At 37.2% G+C, this 20,000-nt stretch overlaps 1 protein-coding gene across 1 annotated transcript in view; it reads left to right on the forward strand.

The window, feature by feature from the left end:
* Window positions 1-20,000, forward strand: part of sspo (SCO-spondin) — a 91,866-nt gene that overhangs the window by 29,776 nt on the left and 42,090 nt on the right. Inside the window, 32 exon segments of the mRNA XM_043227054.1 lie at window positions 1-16; window positions 214-366; window positions 1,472-1,609; window positions 1,730-1,912; window positions 2,699-2,849; window positions 3,068-3,227; window positions 4,064-4,118; window positions 4,197-4,310; window positions 5,349-5,597; window positions 6,992-7,119; window positions 7,335-7,476; window positions 7,550-7,702; window positions 8,606-8,796; window positions 9,119-9,140; window positions 9,715-9,835; window positions 9,984-10,197; window positions 10,275-10,416; window positions 11,373-11,552; window positions 11,629-11,784; window positions 12,622-12,768; window positions 12,848-13,012; window positions 13,908-14,099; window positions 14,177-14,299; window positions 15,011-15,140; window positions 15,228-15,353; window positions 15,896-15,990; window positions 16,062-16,235; window positions 17,161-17,331; window positions 17,420-17,672; window positions 18,738-18,784; window positions 18,858-19,028; window positions 19,890-20,000. The exon segment at window positions 1-16 is cut by the window's left edge and continues 195 nt beyond it; the exon segment at window positions 19,890-20,000 is cut by the window's right edge and continues 24 nt beyond it. Coding sequence (XP_043082989.1) covers window positions 1-16; window positions 214-366; window positions 1,472-1,609; window positions 1,730-1,912; window positions 2,699-2,849; window positions 3,068-3,227; window positions 4,064-4,118; window positions 4,197-4,310; window positions 5,349-5,597; window positions 6,992-7,119; window positions 7,335-7,476; window positions 7,550-7,702; window positions 8,606-8,796; window positions 9,119-9,140; window positions 9,715-9,835; window positions 9,984-10,197; window positions 10,275-10,416; window positions 11,373-11,552; window positions 11,629-11,784; window positions 12,622-12,768; window positions 12,848-13,012; window positions 13,908-14,099; window positions 14,177-14,299; window positions 15,011-15,140; window positions 15,228-15,353; window positions 15,896-15,990; window positions 16,062-16,235; window positions 17,161-17,331; window positions 17,420-17,672; window positions 18,738-18,784; window positions 18,858-19,028; window positions 19,890-20,000 — 4,573 coding nt within the window.

The following is a 20,000-nucleotide window of genomic DNA, read 5'->3' on the forward strand; positions in this document are numbered from 1 at the left end:
TCCACCGCCTGCCCCGGTAACACACACACACACACTCACACACACACACACACACACACACACACACACACACACACACACACACACACACACACACACACACACACACACACACACACACACACACACACACACACACACACACACACACACACACACCTGATGCATCAGTGTTCTGCTGACAGATGTTAAGCTCTCTCTTCCGTCTGACAGTCGATGGCCGCTGGCTGCCGTGGGTCACGTGGTCTAACTGCAGTACAGACTGTGGCGGTGTTGAAGTTCGACAGAGAGAGTGTTTTCCACCTCAGAACGGAGGCAGAAGCTGCGCAGAACTTCCTGGAGAAACCAACCTGACTACCGACATCAGTAAGAACCAGAGCAGATAAACCGCTTAAGTTCAATCACACTGGTTTAGCTGGTCTACCTCCATTTATAGCCATCTTGGCCTTTTTTGGAACATGTCAATTGATTTTAATTGACTGTAGTCTATTATGAACAAATATAATCTTAGTATTGTAGCGATTATATATATAAAATGATATAATATAAATTTTAAATTATATTTTAAGTTGCTTTAAAAATGTTCCTTTACTGTAAAATATCCTTAATTATTAGTCAGCCATATTAAGTCATATTAAAAATATTCTTCCTTTTATTTATGATTTAGAATTATTATTTATGTGTGTGTATATATATATATATATATATATATATATATATATATATATATATATTATATATATCAATATACAGGTTATTTCTGTAAACTGAAAATACATTTAAAATAAAATAAAATAATTTCAAAATTAATTTCAAAAATTATTTTTTTATTATAGCTTTCATTTTTAACTTGATGTAATAAAATGTCAAAAGCTAAAATAAATAATACTTTCTATGTCCATATAGATTGTAATATATATATATATATATATATATATATATATATATATTACCACAGGTTATTTCTGTAAACTGAAAATACATTTTAAAATAAAATAAAATCAAAAAATTTCAAAAAAATTATTTTTTATTAAACATGTAATAAAAAAAAAGCTAAAATAAATAATACTTTCTATGTCCATAGTTGTTCATAAATTAAGTAAAAATATTTAGTAAAAACATTAATAAGATTAAAATGAAAACAGAAAAAAATATATAATATATTTAAAATATATATATATATATATATATATATATATATATATATATATATATATATATATATATATATATATATATATATATATATATATATATATATATATATATATATATATATATATATATATATATATATATATATATATATTAATAAAATAACATCACAAAAAAAACTATCTAGAATCAGATTTACCGAACAATATTTTATATTTAATATTTTATTTTCAGTCTCAGAGCAGTGTTTCAGTGTTTTAGTGATGTACAGTATACAGCGGTGCAGGTCTGCTCTGAGCACAGATGTGTTTTTCAGAGCCGTGTCCTCAGGATGGCTGCTCTAACGTCTCCTGTCCTGCGGGCCTCGTCAGACACAGCTGTGCTCCGTGCCCTTTGACCTGCGCTCACGTATCCGGGGCGGCAACATGTGACCTCAACTCCGGGTGTTTCACAGGTGAGTCGTTAACCACAGTCATCACCGAGGGCCTTTCATAAATGCAGAAGATTGTTGTTTTACAGAAACAGTATTGTTTTGATGTACTGTTTGCTGTTTGGCTCCGGTGTGTTGCGTCAGGCTGCTGGTGTCCTGACGGGAAGGTCATGAATCACGAGCAGCAGTGTGTCCGGCCGGAGGAGTGTGTGTGTGAGGTGTCTGGGGTTCGATACTGGCCCGGTCAGCAGGTCAAAGTGGGCTGTGACGTGTGTGTGTGTGAGCGAGGACGAGCCCAGCGCTGTCACACCAACCCAGAGTGCTCAGGTGAACACACACACACACACACACACACACATATTTTTGTATACTGACCAAACGGCATGCCTTATCCCCGCAAGAAAACCTTATACTTTCAGATATACATCATTCAGTGGTCATTTAATAAAACATTCACACATCTCTGATCTCAGTTAATGCTCTCATGACATATAAAATATTTAATAACATGTTTTATTTGAAAGGGTTTCATTTAAGTAAATTAGTTACATTTTGTATTATTTTAATAATTATTTTTAGCAATCAAAAAATTGTTAATTTGTTTATTGCATGCTTTCTTGATAATACTTGTTAAATCATTCTTTTAATTTAATTTTTAATTATTATTTATACTAATTTTAAATAATAAAAATATTTAATTATATTTTAAGTTGTTTTAAAAATGTTCTTTTACTGTAAAATATAAGTCAGCCGTATTAAGTCGTATTAAAAATATTCTTCCTTTTATTTATGTTTTTAATTGATTAATAATTGTAATTTTTATTTAATTTCACAAGGGTTTGGTTAATGTTCGCTTTACATGCAGGTAAACAAATAAAATGTATTAAATATATATATTATATATAATTTTTTTATTTTGCTCTTGTTGTTTTTTTTGTTTGTTTGTTTATTCAATTTAATAAATGATTTTTTTAATCACAAATATTTACAGATTTCTCATGTACCCATCTGTAACAAATGCATTTGTTTTTTTTAATATCAGTGATACCAGCAAAGCCATCATTGGCTACACGCTTTTGCTCAATCGTTCTGATTTTCCCGTGTTTTCATCAGTTCACTGTGGCTGGTCGTCCTGGTCTCAGTGGGGCGAGTGTTTGGGTCCGTGTGGAGTCCAGAGCGTCCAGTGGTCCTTCCGCAGCCCCAACAACCCCTCAAAACACGGCAACGGCCGGCAATGCCGTGGGATTTACCGGAAAGCTCGACGGTTAGTATTAACATGTTGCAATGCATCCTGAATGTCTGTTAAATGTAAAACACACACGAGCCGTTCAGCTACAGCAGATGTTTGGATTAATAGTATTAATGCATTCAGCAGATTGCAACTGCTTGCTTTATACAGACGATTAGTGCAAGCTTTCCCTAGAACCTGCGCTCTTTGGCATGTCTCGTGCGTGTGTTTTCATGCCGCGTGTGTGTTCTCAGCTGTCAGACGGAGCCGTGCGGCGAGTGTGAAGATCACGGACACACGCGTGCGGTGGGCGAGCGCTGGAAAGGCGGTCAGTGTCACATGTGCCAGTGTTTGCCCAACCTCACGGTGCAGTGTGTCCCGTACTGCCCTTACACTGCCACTGGATGCCCACAGGTGTGTGTGTGTGTGTGTGTGTGTGTGTGTGTGTGTGTGTGTGTGTGTGTGTGTGTGTGTGTGTGTGTGTGTATGTGTGTGTGTGTGTGTGTGTGTGTGTGTGTGTGTGTGTGTGTGTGTGTGTGTGTGTGTGTGTGTGTGTGTGTGTGTGTATGTGTGGTGTGTGTGTGTGTGTGCGTGTGTGTGTGTGTGCGTGTGTGTGTGCGTGTGTGTGTGTGTGTATTTATCACATTATAAAGACCGAATGTGCGTGTGTGTGTGCGTGTGTGTGTGCGTGTGTGTGTGTGTGTGTATGTGTGTGTGTGTGTGTGTGTGTGTGTGTGTGTGTGTGTGTGTGTGTGTGTGTGTGTGTGTGTGTGTATTTATCACATTATAAAGACATGTGAATGTGTGTGTGTGTGTGTGTGTGTGTGTGTGTGTGTGTGTGTGTGTGTGTGTGTGTGTGTGTGTGTGTGTGTGTGTGCGTGTGTGTGTGCATATGTGGTGTGTGTGTGTGTGTGTGTGTGTGTGTGTGTGTGCCTGTGTGTGTGTGTGTGTGCGTGTGTGTGTGCATATGCGTGTGTGTGTGTGTGTGTGCGTGCGTGTGTGTGTGTGCGTCTGTGCGTGTGTGTGTGTGTGTGTGTGTGCCTGGTATTTATCACATTATAAAGACCGAATGTGCGTGTGTGCATGTGTGTAGATTTTTTAAACGGACTAAAAATGAGCTAAAATGTTGTATATTTTATCAGTAAATGATTATTTATTAATAAATGCTATATATTACTCTTTAATGTCATAACTAACAATCATCCTTGGTATTGCATGTTCAGGTTTAACCTTTTCTTTCTCCGGTTCAGGGTCATATTCTGACTCCAGGGGAAGAAGACGAGTGTTGCTATTGTGCAGAAAAAGGTCTAGCATATCTGTCATATCTGTTATTTTCTGCTAGTGGTTTTTGCATTCATAACGCTGACGTTCATTCACTGTCAGGCAACGGCAGCGCTATCGTGACCTCTACACCCGTGACCCTGCCAGTAACCCCGGGGCCCTCCGCACCACCAGGGGGCCCCCCGACCGTCCCCACGTACCCTCTGCCTCCTGCAGGTCAGTTTCATTCCAACACACCTCGGTACCAGTCCTGTAGCGCTTTTGTTGCTACACAGAGCAACTTTAAACGACCCTAGCGACCTCTTCTTCCAAAAAAGCGCCAAACAAGCCCAACTTTATTTGGCCACTTTTGACTCAAACAATAAAAAGCCAAACATTTTCCATCTAAATAACAGAACAGGGGGAAATCAGAAGATTTTTTGATTCCTTTAGGATGCATCTTGTTTGTAGTTTGATCGATTTTAAGGAAAATAGCTAGAAAAAATGCCACGGCATTATCCATTATCCCCTGTAACCCAAAAGCGCAAAATACAATGTGTAATTAAAATGCACATAAAAAAAAAAATTTAAATAAAATAATAAGACGTGCTATTTTTACTGACTTCTCTCAAAGTGTGACATAATAACTAATATACTGCTTGAAACTATAATTGTTTTATTAGTTTACCAGCTATTAAAAAATTTACTTTAAATAGTGTTTAAATAGTAGATATTTACATTTTAATATTGTTTATGCATTTCTATTACTTTAAAAATGAAATTAACACGTATAAAATATGTTAACTTAATTTGAGGTAGTGCCACAATTTTGTGATCTGCTTTCTAAATCCAGACTGAAAAGAAGAAATATTATTTATTTCCAGAAAATATTTTAATTGTTCAGTTAATAATGTCTCCGAATGCTTGAAAAAAACCACATAGTTTAGATATGGGCCTATTATAGTTCAACTGCAAAGCTTTGAAAAATAAAAAGATTTTATACTGTCCTAAATTCTATTTTAGATGCTTACATATTCATCCTATATTCATTTAAACTGTACATTTATTGTATCTTGAGAAACATGTATTCTGTAGCTTTTGAGGGGAAAGTAAAAAAAGCTTGCAAATGCACATTGTTACTATGAAAGTTCTTTAAATGTGAAAATGCTGTACGACTTCTTCTGACTAGCGTCCTTCATGTGTATGGTATAGTATAAAGGTGTCTTCACTGCTTTGAATCTGAACTCTGTGTGTATTCTGTGTGTTGTTTTATAGATGAGTGTTGGTCTGCTCTGGGCGTTCAGTCGCTCCCCGCCAGCAGTTTCAGCGCCTCGTCCCATCAGCCCGGTCACCCTCCGTCGGCGGGACACCTGCACGCCCGGGACCCTCACAGCGACCTGCAGGGCTGGAGCCCGGAGCCGGAGGAGTACAGAGAGCTCCCGCCCGGGGCCCCTGAGGAGCACAGACACTCGTCCCAAGGGCCGTACCTCCAGATAGACCTGCTCAGACACTACAACATCACAGGTCACTGGCTGCAGCTCCTTTAACTGCATACAGAATCACGATCATATTTCCCTGCTCTTCATTTCAGTGGACTTTAGTGACGTAACAATGCTTTGTGTTTAAATGAATTGCATTTACAAGTTACAGTCTGCAAAAAGCATAAATAATAATGATAATAATTAGTACATTTTGCTGTGTGAGCAGTCAGCAGTAGGCTTCAGGGTGGTTACTAGGGTGTTGCTTTGTGGTTACTAAGGGTTTTCAGGGTGGTTACCGGTTGGTTGCTGAGGTGTTCTGGGTGGTTGCTAGGGTGTTGCTATTTAGTTGCTAGGAGCTTGCTGTAGGGTGCACAGGGTGATTGCTAAGGTGTTGTTATGTGGTTACCAGGAGGTTGCTAGGGTGTTCAGGGTGGTTGCTAGGGTGTTGCTGTGTAATTACTAGGAGGTTGCTACAGTAGGGTTTTCAGGGTTGTTATCAGAGGGATGCTGAAGTGTTCTGGGGGGTTGCTAGGGTGTTGCTATTTAGTTGCTAGGAGCTTGCTGTAGGGTGCACAGGGTGATTGCTAAGGTGTTGTGATGTGGTTACTAGGAGGTTGCTAAGGTGTTGTTATGTGGTTACTAGGAGGTTGTTACAGTAGGGTTTTCAGAGTGGTTACCAGGTGAGTGCTGAGGCATTCTTAGTGGTTGCTAGGGTTGCATATTTAGTTACTAGGAGGTTGCTATAGTAGGGTGCACAGAGTGGATGCTAGGGTGTTGTTATGTGTTTACTAGGAGGTTGCTATGGTGATCAAAGTGGTTGCTACGGTTCATAGTGGTAATTAGGCGGTTGCTAGGCTGTTCATGTTGGTTGATAGAGTGTTGTTTTGTTGTTACTAGGAGGTTGCTAATCAGTTGCTTGGATGGTTTGGGTGATTGCTGTGTGGTTGCCAGGGTGTTGCTATGTAGTTACTAGGGTTTATGGTGGTTGCTGTGGTGTTATTAGGTGGTTGCTAAGGTATTCAGGGTGGTTCATGAGGTTTTGCAGGAGGTTGCTAGGCAGTTACTAACAAGTTGCTATGTGTTGCTGTGTGGTTCCTAGATGGTGGTTGCTGGGGCTTTGATGTGTGCTTTCTAGGGTGTGCTGGGTGATTACAAGGGCATTTCTAGGTTGTTTCTAGGTTTATTGGTGTGGTTGCTAGGGTGGAGCTGTGTAGTTTCTAGGGAATTCTGGATGGTTGATGAGGCATTGCTAGGCAGCTCATGGGTAATCACTAGAACATTGTTGTTGCTAGAGGCATTTTGTGGAGTTCTCTTGGCATTTGCCGGGTTGTTCTTAGTCGTTTTTCTGGTGCTGAAATATGATGCAAGACCATAACTTTGCATTCCATAATAAAGTTTAATAAACGTAACGTGTTGGTTATTTGCTTGGTGTTGCAGGTGTTTTGACGCAGGGTGGTGGTGTGTTTGACACGTTTGTTTCCAGCTTCTATCTGCAGTTCAGCAGCGACGGTCATCAGTGGTTCACATATAAAGAGCTGATCACAGACGCCAGACCCAAAGCGAAGGTGACGTACAATCACTCAAAATCACTTCAAAACACTACAGACACATTGCTCTTTTCTGTTTTCCCCGACAAGCCCTCTCAAAGACAGAAAAAAATATTTTGTGTAGGCTAATTTTGTATGAAGGTATTTGTACTGCAGTACCCATTTCAACCACTAGCTGTCAATATTACATACTGCACCTTTAAGAAACAGGTGTATGTATTCGTTTCTTTCAGGTGTTTCTGGGGAACAGCGACGACCGTGGCATAGCTTTGGCCCGTCTGGATCGGATGGTGTCGGCTCGCTTCATACGAATTCTGCCTCATGATTTTCAGAATGGAATCTATCTGAGAGCCGAAGTCATGGGCTGTACTGATGGTATCTTCAGTTTCCTTCTCCATTACATTTTAGGTGTCTGAAATGCATCTAAAATTCCCCTCATTCCCATCAGAGCATGCGTGGTCGACCCCCATCCCGCCGCTGCGTCCCTGTAAAGAAAGCGAGTTTCAATGCGGTAATGGCCGCTGTGTTCCTGCTGGTCCACAAGGAGCGCTGTGTGACGGGATCGACGACTGCGGTGACGGGACAGACGAACTCAACTGCGGTGGGTACCAGTGTTACTACCATTAACAACAGCACAAAATATTAGTAAAAATCCACGATAATTTAAATTTAAAAATATGAAGTTTTAGCTTAGATTTAGTTTTTTTAGTTCCCATTTTCTAATAAAAATAATAATAAAAATTACTAAAACTTAAATGAAAACTAAATTAAAAACAAATTAAACAATTTAATTTTTTTTTATATTATTTATTATTATATATATTTTATATTATATATATATATATATATATATATAATAAGTAATTAAAATATTAATAAATATTATAATGGTATATTAATGATACTATAAAATAACAGCTGTGGTCGTAGATATCTGTAATATCTTCAGACCTTGATTTTGTTTGTTTGTTTGTTGTTTTATCAAGCTTGAAAATATATTGTTAATTATTACAATTAGTGCTGTCAAACGATTAACCGTGATTAATTGTTAGATCCAAAATAAAAGTGCACGTATATATTTAATAAAAATGTGTTACGATTATATATTAAATATATTTATGTATGATTTAAATTAGATGAATGTAAATGCATACGTGTAAAAACATGTAAACATAAAAATATGCTGTATGTGTGTGTATTTTTATACACATAATAAATATACACAAATCACGCACATTATAATTATAATTTGGATGTGATCAATTATTTGACAGCACTAATTGTAATACATTTCAGCCCAGAAGCAAAATGTAAGGAATTGCATCAGATTTAAATACTGCATGTCAATAATGCATTTATTTAAAATGAAAATCACCATTAAAAATAGTCATAATTCGAAGGGAATTTTTTTTTTATAATGTCACAGTGCAAAACTCTGATAAAAGTAGGCTTCCGTTTTTTACGAAATAAATAAATATAAATAAATAAATATTTATTTGTCCAGGAACTCCCAGCAGAGGGCCCGGGGTCTGTCTGTCGGGTCAGTTCTCCTGTCCTCCCCCGGGGGGTTGTATTGAGGCGCAGCGCCGCTGTGATGGACTTCCTCACTGTCCTGACGGAGCGGATGAGAGAGACTGTAAACACACTAATATCACCCACGTCACCCCCACCGCTGCCCCTCTCAGGACCACCACCGTGAGATTTAACCTGTTTAAAACAAGCGTGCCAACCCAGTGCAGCCATATCACTTCAAAAATGATGAAAATATGAATATAAAAAATCATGTCAATATTTACATAGCTTAACAAATAGAAAACATTTCTTAAATACGCCTTATTTTCTTTTATATAATATAGCAGAAATGTTTCTAGAGCTTAAGCAGCACTATTGTGACCTCTGCTGTCCAGTTGTGTGTTTTGCTTTTTTTTGTTTATCAGCTGTATATCAGATACATATTTGTAATTAATCCTGGAAATACATTTTAAATTGTTCAATAATTTTTTTTTGCGTTTCCTAGGAAGGAGGACCTGCTCAGAAAGGTAGGAACTCATGTGATATATTATTAAAATATATATTATTCATTTTTTTATCCAGTTAACATTTTAGCTGGTAACAAAACTTTTTCTGGTTTATATATATATATATATATATATATATATATATATATATATATATATATATATATATATATATATATATATATATTAAAAGTATATAATTAATTTTATAATTATAATTATATATATATATAATTTTAAATATATATATATATATAAAAATATATATATATATATATATATATATATATATATATATATATATATATATATATATAAATATATATATATTAAATTTTTATTACATATAAAATATATTTAATAATATATTTAGTGTATAAAATATATAATATATTTCAATAATATATTTAATATATACACATTGATTATTTCTCTTAAATATATACATGTATTTGTATTTATATGCATAAGAAGCATACACAGTATACATGCATATATTAAGTAAGCCTTTATAAAACATTTATTTTGCATATGATTAATCGCAAGTTTTAGTAAACTGTAGTAACTTGACTCTCACCTGCCTGTCGCTCATCAGGTGTCTGTTCTTCTGCTCTGGGATTGGAGGATGGGCGTGTCCATTACGGTCAGCTGACCTCGTCCTCATACAGAGAGAATAATCCCGCAGACGCAGGCCGGCTCAACGTCGTACCCAACGTGTGAGTACTTCACGATGAGTTCAGATTATAAACGGAACCGACAAAATATGAGCATCATTGCATCTTGCAAATGAAATAAAGAAGCACACAACTTTTTTTTTTTTGCACGTAGCCTGACACAGTTGTGTTTGTAAATGTCCCCTCTCAGGATGGTGATGGAGCCCGGGTGGAGTCCGTTACCCGGAGACCCTCACCCGTATTTCCAGGTGGACTTCCTGGAGCCCACGTGGATTTCGGGCGTCGTGACGCAGGGCAGCGAGCGCACGTGGGGATACCTGACCAAATACAGGCTGACCTTCGCCTCGCCGGACGAGCGCTTCGTCGACTTCACGGAGACCGGAGACAGAGGCTCTCTTCCGAAGGTAAGCCAGCCCAGGCTCGGTGGTTATGGTGGAAGGTCTAAACCTGTGAGTGATGCACGCTGTTGTGTCCGTGTCAGATATTCGAGGTGAGGATGGTCGGCCGGACGCCCGTCACGCGCTGGCTGGACAGACTGGTCCGGGCTCGGTTCCTCCGGATCGTTCCTGTAGAGTTTCGGCACACTTTCTATCTCCGTGTGGAGGTGCTGGGCTGTAGAGGAGGTGACGTCTGCTCACTTTTAGCTTTACTTCCACATCAAGAACACATTTTAACGATAATTGCTTTTTTTTTGTGACGTTATGATGGACTTTTTCACACATTAAAACCCCAAACTCTCCCCGTAATACGATGTTCTTTTCATATTACCGGTATACTGTCATCCTTTTTTTAAAAACATTTAATTTTTGCTTAAATTTTAGTCACAATTTGTCATTTTTACTATTAAAAGTAACATCTGTCCCTAAATCGTACGCTTTTGTTCCAATTTTAATTTGGTGCATTTTGGTGCTTTGAGTTAAACTAAATGAAAATGAGAAATGTTGCTATGGCAACCAGATGAAAATTTAACGCATTTTTTTATTGAATTTATTCAAACGTTTGTGGTGTTATTTTTAGTTACCCATAATGACCTTGCCGTCAACAAACAGTGAAAAAAAATCCATGCAATTTTTAATGCACATTTTAATTATATATATATATATATATATATATATATATATATATATATATATATATATTAATTTAAACTATTTTGCATTCTGAATAAAATTAAATATTTGTAAAATATATGCACAAAATATAGTTAATTAATATGTTTAAAATAATTTTAAAAATAGCATTCTCTGCTGTCATTTATTCCCCCTCTATTTATTCCAATTCTTTACACAAAGCAAGGTATTTAAAAAAAAATTGTTTTGGGTCACCATTGACTTCCATAGTATTTTTTTCTCCTACTATGGAAGTCAACAGTGACCAAAACAGCCCGGTCACAAACTTCTTTCAAAACGTCACAAAAAAAAAAAAGAACTACTCGCGGGTGAATAAACGACGATTTTCATTTCTGGGTGATCTATTAAAAGCGCGTTATACAACAATTTTATATTCTATCAACTTCAAGGAGAAGAAACAAAATGTTGTTTGCAAACACCAGAGTGGTTGTTTTCCTGGTTCTGTTCAGATGAGTCGGTCACCCCTACCGCCAAAGTGACCACAGCGCCGCCGGGTGTCCCAGGATTACAGAGCGGCCCAACAGGAAGTCCTGCTCGCTATAACTACACCACCGGACGCCCAGGACTTCACACCCGGAGTCCTCAGGACGGCAGCCCAGGAGTAGCTACACCCTTCTCCCACACGACAGGTGAGCGTTCAGAGCGTTCGACCCGGCAGCCGCCGCTGCGTAACGATAGTTCACACTGTAACGCGTTTTCCCAAAGGCTCCTGGGATACGCCTACGCCCGCCGATGACGGTTTACCCAGAATCCTGTGCGTGGAAGGCCAGTTTTCCTGCAGGGCGTTCGGTTGCGTTGAAGCTGCCGTGGTGTGCGACGGACGCGAGGACTGTCCGGACGGATCCGATGAAGACCGCTGCGGTGAAACATCTTTAGAAACTAAACGGAGCGGTTCAGTTACAGTCAAGTGTCTCGAACTTGTTTAAGAGCTTTATCTTTTAAACGATGACTTTATTTCAGCGCGCAGCGTTAATGCATTTAGGTAAATCAAGTATGCAGAGATAAAATGATTTCCAGTCCAGCATTAACTTAATTAATTTAATATATTATTATAATTTATGTACCGTTAAAATATTTAGTAATATTTTGAATTTGCTTATTTTTGCATTTATTGTTATTATTATTATTATTATTATTTTTTTATTCTAATGTTTTGTTTTAGTAATTTTGGTATGTGCATTTGTCGTTTTTATTAATTGTGGGCTTCGTTTAACAGCGCGACCATTTTAAATATTTGTATTTATTTACATATTTATTACTACTTCAGCACTTACTTTATTTCAACCGTGACAACATTTCTCAAGTTCACGTATGATTTTTAAGTTTTTATTATGTTATATTTACTTAAAAAAAAATGCAATTATTTTTCCACACGGTCAAAATTAGTTGGAATTTTGAAAATGTTTTTATTAACGCTCTGTGCTGATTATATAGTTATTATATTATATTATAGTTAACTTATTTAAAAAACTGCACACTAGTGTATGTCATTTGTAAGGTCATTTCTGATTAGTAACATGCATTGCTAAGGATTTTATTTGAACAATTTTTTGTTTTGCCTCGTATTTGTTTTATTATTACATCAGAATATGTTTTTTCCTTCAGGTTTTACTTTTTGGCGATGCACATTTATCATTTGAGCGTATTTTATGTTATGCATGAAGGACGAGCTGAAAACCCGTCCTTCTCTGTCCTCAGGCTCCGTCACACCCTCTCAGCGCCCCCTTCTTCCCAGACGCTGCTCCTCCAAACAGTTCAGCTGCCGGAGCGGCGAGTGTGTGAGTTCGGAGAAGAGATGCGACCTGCGCAGGGACTGCGGCGACGGCTCGGACGAGAGCGACTGCTGTGAGTCCAGAAACACACACACACACACCTCGGGCGCCGATCTCGGGCCGGGACTGAGAGGTCTGTTTGTGTCCCGCAGTCGACTGTATCCTGTCTCCCTGGACGTCCTGGAGTCAGTGCAGCTCCTCGTGCGGCCTGGGGTCGCTCTTCCGCCAGAGGACCCTGCTGAGGGACGCCCGGCCCGGTGGATCCTGCGGAGGAGCGCAGTTCGACAGCCGAGCCTGTTTCCTGCAGGCCTGTCCCGGTACAGACTCACAGTGCATTTCACATCTGTGTTTATATTCCATATATAATTATAGAACTGTTGTGAATATGCAAACATTTTGTGCATTAAAAATACTGAAAAAATACTTTTTTTAAATTTATTTTAATTCATATATATATATATATATATATATACATAGCATATATCATTCAATTAAATTTAAAATAATCAGATTTATTAGAATGAACTCTATTGGGGTTAAGAGAAACTTAAATATACTTAAAATATACTTAATATAAATATACTTAAAATATACTTAAAATATATATATATATATATATATATATATATATATATATATATATATATATATATATATATATATATATATATATATTTTTTTTTTTTTTTTTTTTTTTTTTTTATAGATCAAAATATATAATATTATCATTTTTTTTATCGATGCATCGTCAGTATGCAAAGTGAAGTGTTGATTATATCCTTTATAAAGAGTTGAATTGTGTCGCTTTTTGCGTGTGCATATCCATGTTTATAAAGAAAACTAATTTTTGGATTTTTTTTAATATGTCGCACGGGCTGATTGTGAGCTTCAGGCAAAAAAAGTAAAAAATAAATGTTCGATTTTTACAAAAATGAGTTCATTGAGCGCTCGTCTAGTGATCCCAATAGTAATGAAACATCTAGAAGCATGCTTATTTGTACAGACACGTGCACATATACACAGATGGACTGAAAGCTAAATATATTTAACTATGCATGCAAACTTAATTTGTTATATCTTAAGTTTAGGGAACTTTTGGGCTGTCTGTCATTAACGTTAATCAAACAGGAAGCTAAAAGGATCGTCAGCCGCAAACATGATGATGCTTAAAAGTCCCTGAACCGCAGGGCTCATGGTTTTCTGTGTGCTCAGTGGACGGTCAGTGGTCGGAGTGGACGCAGTGGTCCGGCTGTGACGTCCGGTGCGGCGGAGGACTGACGGCGAGGAACAGGACCTGCTCCAACCCTCCGCTCAAAAACGGCGGGAGAGACTGCGAGGGGATGAGCAGGCAGACGCAGGCGTGTAACACGCAGTCCTGCGGGCCGGACACACACGCACAGAGCGGTGAGCCTTCTCAGGGGACGCTGCGGGGAGAGGCGCTCGGCTTCAGGGAGCTCATGCAGAATGTTTGTCTGCCGCAGGCTGCTCCGGAGGAAGGATCCTGGTGCGGGAGTCGGATTGTTTGGCGGGAAACATCGACCCGTGTCCCGTGACCTGCTCTGACCTCCATTCTGAGAGAAACTGCACCTTAAACTGCACCACAGGTACAAACTCAGCTCCATCTTAAGACTGTTAATAAAATCATTTATTACAGTTAATCAGTATTTTAGAGATCATGTATTGTCCTCTAGTATGGTATTTAACTAATATTTTTAACTGTAATATATATATATATATATATATATATATATATATATATATATATATATATATATATATATATATATATATATATATATATATGTGTGTGTGTGTATTTTTTATTTTTAATTTTAATTAATTGCAATTAATCACATCCAAAATAAATGTACTGTATATATTTATTATGTGCATATATAAATACAAATATATGCATTTATATATTTAAGAAAAATATCTTATGTTTATATTATTATTAAATATATTTTTATATATATATATATATATATATATATATATATATATATATATATATGCACATTTATTATGTAACCTAAAAGCTTTAATTTTCGATGTATTCGATGTATAAATTTATGTTAATTTAATTTATTATATTAAAGGTATTATTTTAATACAAACAAATAATTTAATGTAATAATAAAACATTTCTATTTTTTAAAATATATATAATTTAATAATAATTATTTTAATATTTATATAATAATATTACTTGAAAAGCCATATTAATGTTGTATTTTATGAGTAAATGATTATTATACAAAACAGAAATGATAACACATGATTTCTGTATATATGATCGTTCTTTTGTTGTTTAGGATGTTATTGTCCTCCTGGACTCTTCCTGCAAGATGGCCGCTGTGTCAATGGCAGTAAGTGTGAGTGTTTATGGGAGGGTTCGGTCGTCCAGCCTGGACAGGAAGTCAGTAACGGCAGCTGCAGCACGTGGTCAGTGCATTCAGTCGATGCATAAGCGGGTGATCTGCAGGGTTTAATGCTATAAACGCGCTAAATGATGTTCATCCAATCACGCAGTGTGTGTAAAGAAGGCCGGGTCACCTGCGATGAATCCAGCTGTGTCGCTCGTTGTGATTGGTCGGCCTGGTCTTCGTGGACGTCATGTGACAGCGGCTGCGGGACAGGAGTGCAGCACCGTTACAGGTGAACGCAGTCATAGGCAGCGATATCCAGCAATACGGGATAAATCAGTTTTCAGCACCAACCAGTAAGCTGTTTTGATTATATAGTTATTCAAAGCAGCACAGGTATATCTGCAGAAATTGCCAACAATGCATGCATGCATCAAAACTCATGAAGCATCAAATGCATCAAAATGCACTCGAAAAGCATCAAGGACATTAAGCAGAAATCATATTTTTTACATTTGCTCTTGTAAATATATAAAAGCTTACTTTTCGAATAGTAACATGCACTGCCAAGAACTTTGTGCAACTTTAAAAGTGACTTTCCCGATATTCAGATTATTTTCCATTTTAAGTCCTATCCTAATAAACCGTATGCAACGGAAAGCTTATTTATTCCGCTTCCAGTCCAACAACGATGTCACGAAGGTGATGGTTTTCCGTTTATCAAAGTCATATTCTGTAGTCTTTTTATGCACGTTTTCATCGGCTTTAAAAAATGCATGCATATTCCCACGCGTGTCATTCGAGTTACGAATGAGTGAACGAACGATTGCACAGGTCTCCTCTGAGTCCGGTGTCGGCGCTGAAGGTGGAGCCGTGCGAAGGAGACTCTGCCGAGGCCCGGCGGTGCCACGCGGGGCCCTGCTCCGAGGGTAACGTCTGAGCGCACACCCTCGCTGTACGTCACTAGTGTGAGAGCAGACGCTGACTGTGAGCTGTTCAGGTCCCGAGGGGCTGTCCTGGAGCGAGTGGACGCTGTGGTCCGACTGCAGTAAGACGTGTTTCCGTCACGTGGACGCCGTGGGCCTGAGGCGGCGCTTCAGGAGCTGTAACCACACACGCTCCTGTGGAGGAGACGCGGAAGAACACGAGCCCTGCAACGCCATCCACTGCCCCGGTACGATTACAGCCACCCTACAAATCAGTGCAGCGCTGCTTATCAGTATGGCTGAAATATACAGCAAGATTCATACAACACTTCAAATACATATTAATAATATATCATATGTAGCTTATTATTGACAGTTTTATTATTATTAACAGTTAGTACAAACGTTTCTATTCAATATAACTCTTTCAATTTTTTTATTCAAATTAAAACCGAAATAAAATGACGAAACGGAAACTGAACTCAAACTAGTTTTTAAAAATTTAACTCAAATAAAATGATTAAAATGACTATCAAAAATGACAAAACTCTTACTAAAATTAGAACAAAAACTAATCAAAAACAAAAAATAAATATATAAATATAAAATATATATATATATATATATAGTATTAATATATATATATATATACATATATAAATATATATAAAATATATATATATATATATATATATATATATATATATATATATATATATGTATATGTATATATGTATAGTATTCAAAACAAAAAAACAAAAGCACATAAAATGAAAATTTAGCTAAAACTAAAACTAAAATAAAATCATTTAGACCTGATAGTAATAGTATATAAAAAGATTAAAAAAATAGTTAAAATGTAACAAAAAAATTAAATCATATAGTGTAAAAAAAAAATCAAAGATGGCTAATTCACAATAAAAAAATTATTAAATAAAATGAATAAAAATAAGATTCTAAAATGAATGAACTGTATATATAAAAATAAAATATATGTTACAAAATTAAAATGTTACAAACAGAAAATAATTTAATTCTTTGTTAAAGTGGAAACAAATATGACATTTAAATCTAAATAAAAAATGTAAATCTATAACAAAAAAATTTTTTCCATGAAAAAAAAAAGCTCTGATTTCTATGTGTGTGTGACGTCTGTCTCTGGTGTGACCGCAGTGAACGGCGGCTGGTCCTCGTGGTCGAGCTGGTCTGTGTGTTCGTCCGAGTGTGACTCAGGCGTTCAGACGAGAGAGCGCTTCTGCAGCTCTCCCCCGCCGCTCTACGGAGGCCTCGGCTGCCCCGGGCCGCACATACAGACACGAGACTGCAACGTCCAACCCTGCTCCGGTAAATCCCTCAGACGCCCGCGTGGCTTCTGCTGCTGTGCGCGTTTGACCCGAGTGTGTGTGTGTGTGTGTGTGTGTGTGCGCTGCAGGAGTGTGTCCCGAAGGCATGAGCTTCCTGTCTAAGGCCCAGTGCTTGGCTCAGGGCGGAGCGTGTCCTCGAGTGTGTCTGGACGCCGCGGCGGAGGTGGAGTGCGCCACCGAGTGCTACGACGGCTGTTACTGTTCTCCGGGTTTCTATCTGTTCAACAACACGTGTGTGCCTCTCCGCCGCTGCCCCTGTTACCACAAGGGAGCGCTCTACATGCAGGGAGACCGCCTGCCCGGCGACGGCTGCAACAACTGGTAACTTACTCCACATTAATCAGGATTAATCACTTCAAAATAAAAGTTTTGTTCCTTTACGTAATGCCTATTTAAGAAAAATAGGCTGTGTTTATGCATTAAATATATTTATGTATTATATGTTTATGAATATGTAAATGCACGGCACAAACAAATATATTGTGTAGACAAAAACGTCTATTTTGGATGCAATAAATCGAAATTAATCACTCGACGGCGCTACTTAAGTAGTATTTTCGTTCAGCAGGGACGCGTTAAAAAGTGACAGTAAATACATTCATATAGATTTCTGTTTAAAATAAATCATGTTATCAATGATTTCTGAAGACTGACGACTGAAGTAATGGTGCTGAAAATTTAGTTTTGATCACAGGAATATATTAGAGTAGAAAACAGTTATTTTGAATTGTAATAATGCTTCACAATTTGTATAATCTTTGATCAAATAATGCGTTTTTTTCCGACAAGATTTGTCATTTTTAAAATGTATTTTTAAGTGCTTAAATATTCACTTAAATATTTAAATAGAATAATGATGTATGCATTGCTGCATTACATTTTATTAACGTATGCATTGATAAAAACAGGTTTTCCTGCTGATTTTTACGTGCATAAAAAGACTACAGAATATGACTCTAATAAATGGAAAACCGGTCATTTTTATGACATCGTTGTTGCAACTAATGCATTTTTAGCAATACATTTTTTTCATATATTTAGCTTAAAAAAATGCATGGATTTTAAAATAGTCTTGAATAAATCACGGCGTTATACCTCTCCTGACATTTATGAGTGTTGGAAAGAGTTGCATATATATATATATATATATATATATATATATATATATATATATATATATATATATATATATAATAACAAAAAACAAACAAATAATTTATTTTTTAAATTATTTTTGTTGTACATTCCAGTTAATCTCAATCAAACTGCTGTTATTTTGATTAGGGTAAAAAAAAAATAGCATAATAAAATATACCGCTCTTTACGTTTTAAAAGCTGTTTTTGCAGAGATGTGTTCAGCCCCCTGTGTGTTGTTTCTGCTCACAGCACGTGTGTGGACGGAGAGATGCGGTGTGGGACAGAGCCCTGTCCCGGTGAGGATCACGCACCACGTCCTGTTTTCCTCTGTTCAGTGTGGGCAGGGTTTTCTGATCTTGTTCTCTGCAGTGGACTGTGGGTGGAGCGAGTGGACGTCCTGGAGCGCGTGCAGTCGGACGTGTGACGTGGGCATCAGGCGCCGCTATCGCTCAGGAACCAATCCGGCGCCGGCGTTCGGCGGCCGCGTGTGCGAGGGAGAGCGCATCGGACTGGACACCTGCAGCGTTACGCCTTGTTTCGGTGCGGTGACCCCATCACGACACGGCCCACGGGTTAAGAGTTACATAATAAAAGCTTGAATGGCCCCAGCGGTCCGCCTTCGGGGGAAATCAAAGTCTGTGACTTACAGTCACACATATATTTATAAAAAACAAAGTTAATATAATAAAAAACACATTTTGAAGAATGCATATAGGCTGAATAAAATAGAGCAAAGCAGCAAATTTGCTTAAACTTTAAAAAAATAAAAATTTAAAATAAAAACTACTGCAAAATATTATATCCCAGTGCTAAAAAAAATACTAATTTATTGTGATCAACTTTTTGTTCAATTTTAATATAATATATATTGTTAAATAATATATTACAAGAAAAGTAAAAAAATTAATTATATATATATATATATATATATATATATATAATTACATATAATTACAAAATTACATATAATTATATATATATATAATATAAAGAATAATACACACACATGCACCGACACATTACATATAAACAAATATATATGTGTGTGTGAGTGAGTGTGTGTGTGTGTGTTTTATATATGTATGTGTATGGGTGTGTGTTTTATATTTGTGTGTGTGTGTGTGTGTGTTTTATATTTGTGTGTGTGTGTGTGTGTGTGTGTGTGTATATGTGTGTGCATGTGTGTATATGTGTGTGTGTTTTATATTTGTGTGTGTGTGTGCATGTGTGTGTACATTTATAATAATGAAAACATAAACACATCCAAAAGCTTATTGTTTGTCTGAACCTAAATGACTTCACTGGTATATTAGCAGACATGGTTTAAAGCACTCAGAGCCTCCTGTGAAGAGTGTGTGTGTGTGTGTGTGTGTGTGTGATGTCCATGCTCTCTCTGCTCAGGAGTGAAGGGCCCGTGGAGCCCGTGGTCCGAGTGTTCGGTCCCCTGCGGCGGAGGATACAGGAGCAGAAGCAGAGGTCCGCTCAGGACTCACGGGACGCCTCAGCAGTTCA

This window comes from Puntigrus tetrazona, chromosome 24, assembly GCF_018831695.1.
Source record: "Puntigrus tetrazona isolate hp1 chromosome 24, ASM1883169v1, whole genome shotgun sequence".
Taxonomy (NCBI): Eukaryota; Metazoa; Chordata; class Actinopteri; order Cypriniformes; family Cyprinidae; genus Puntigrus; species Puntigrus tetrazona.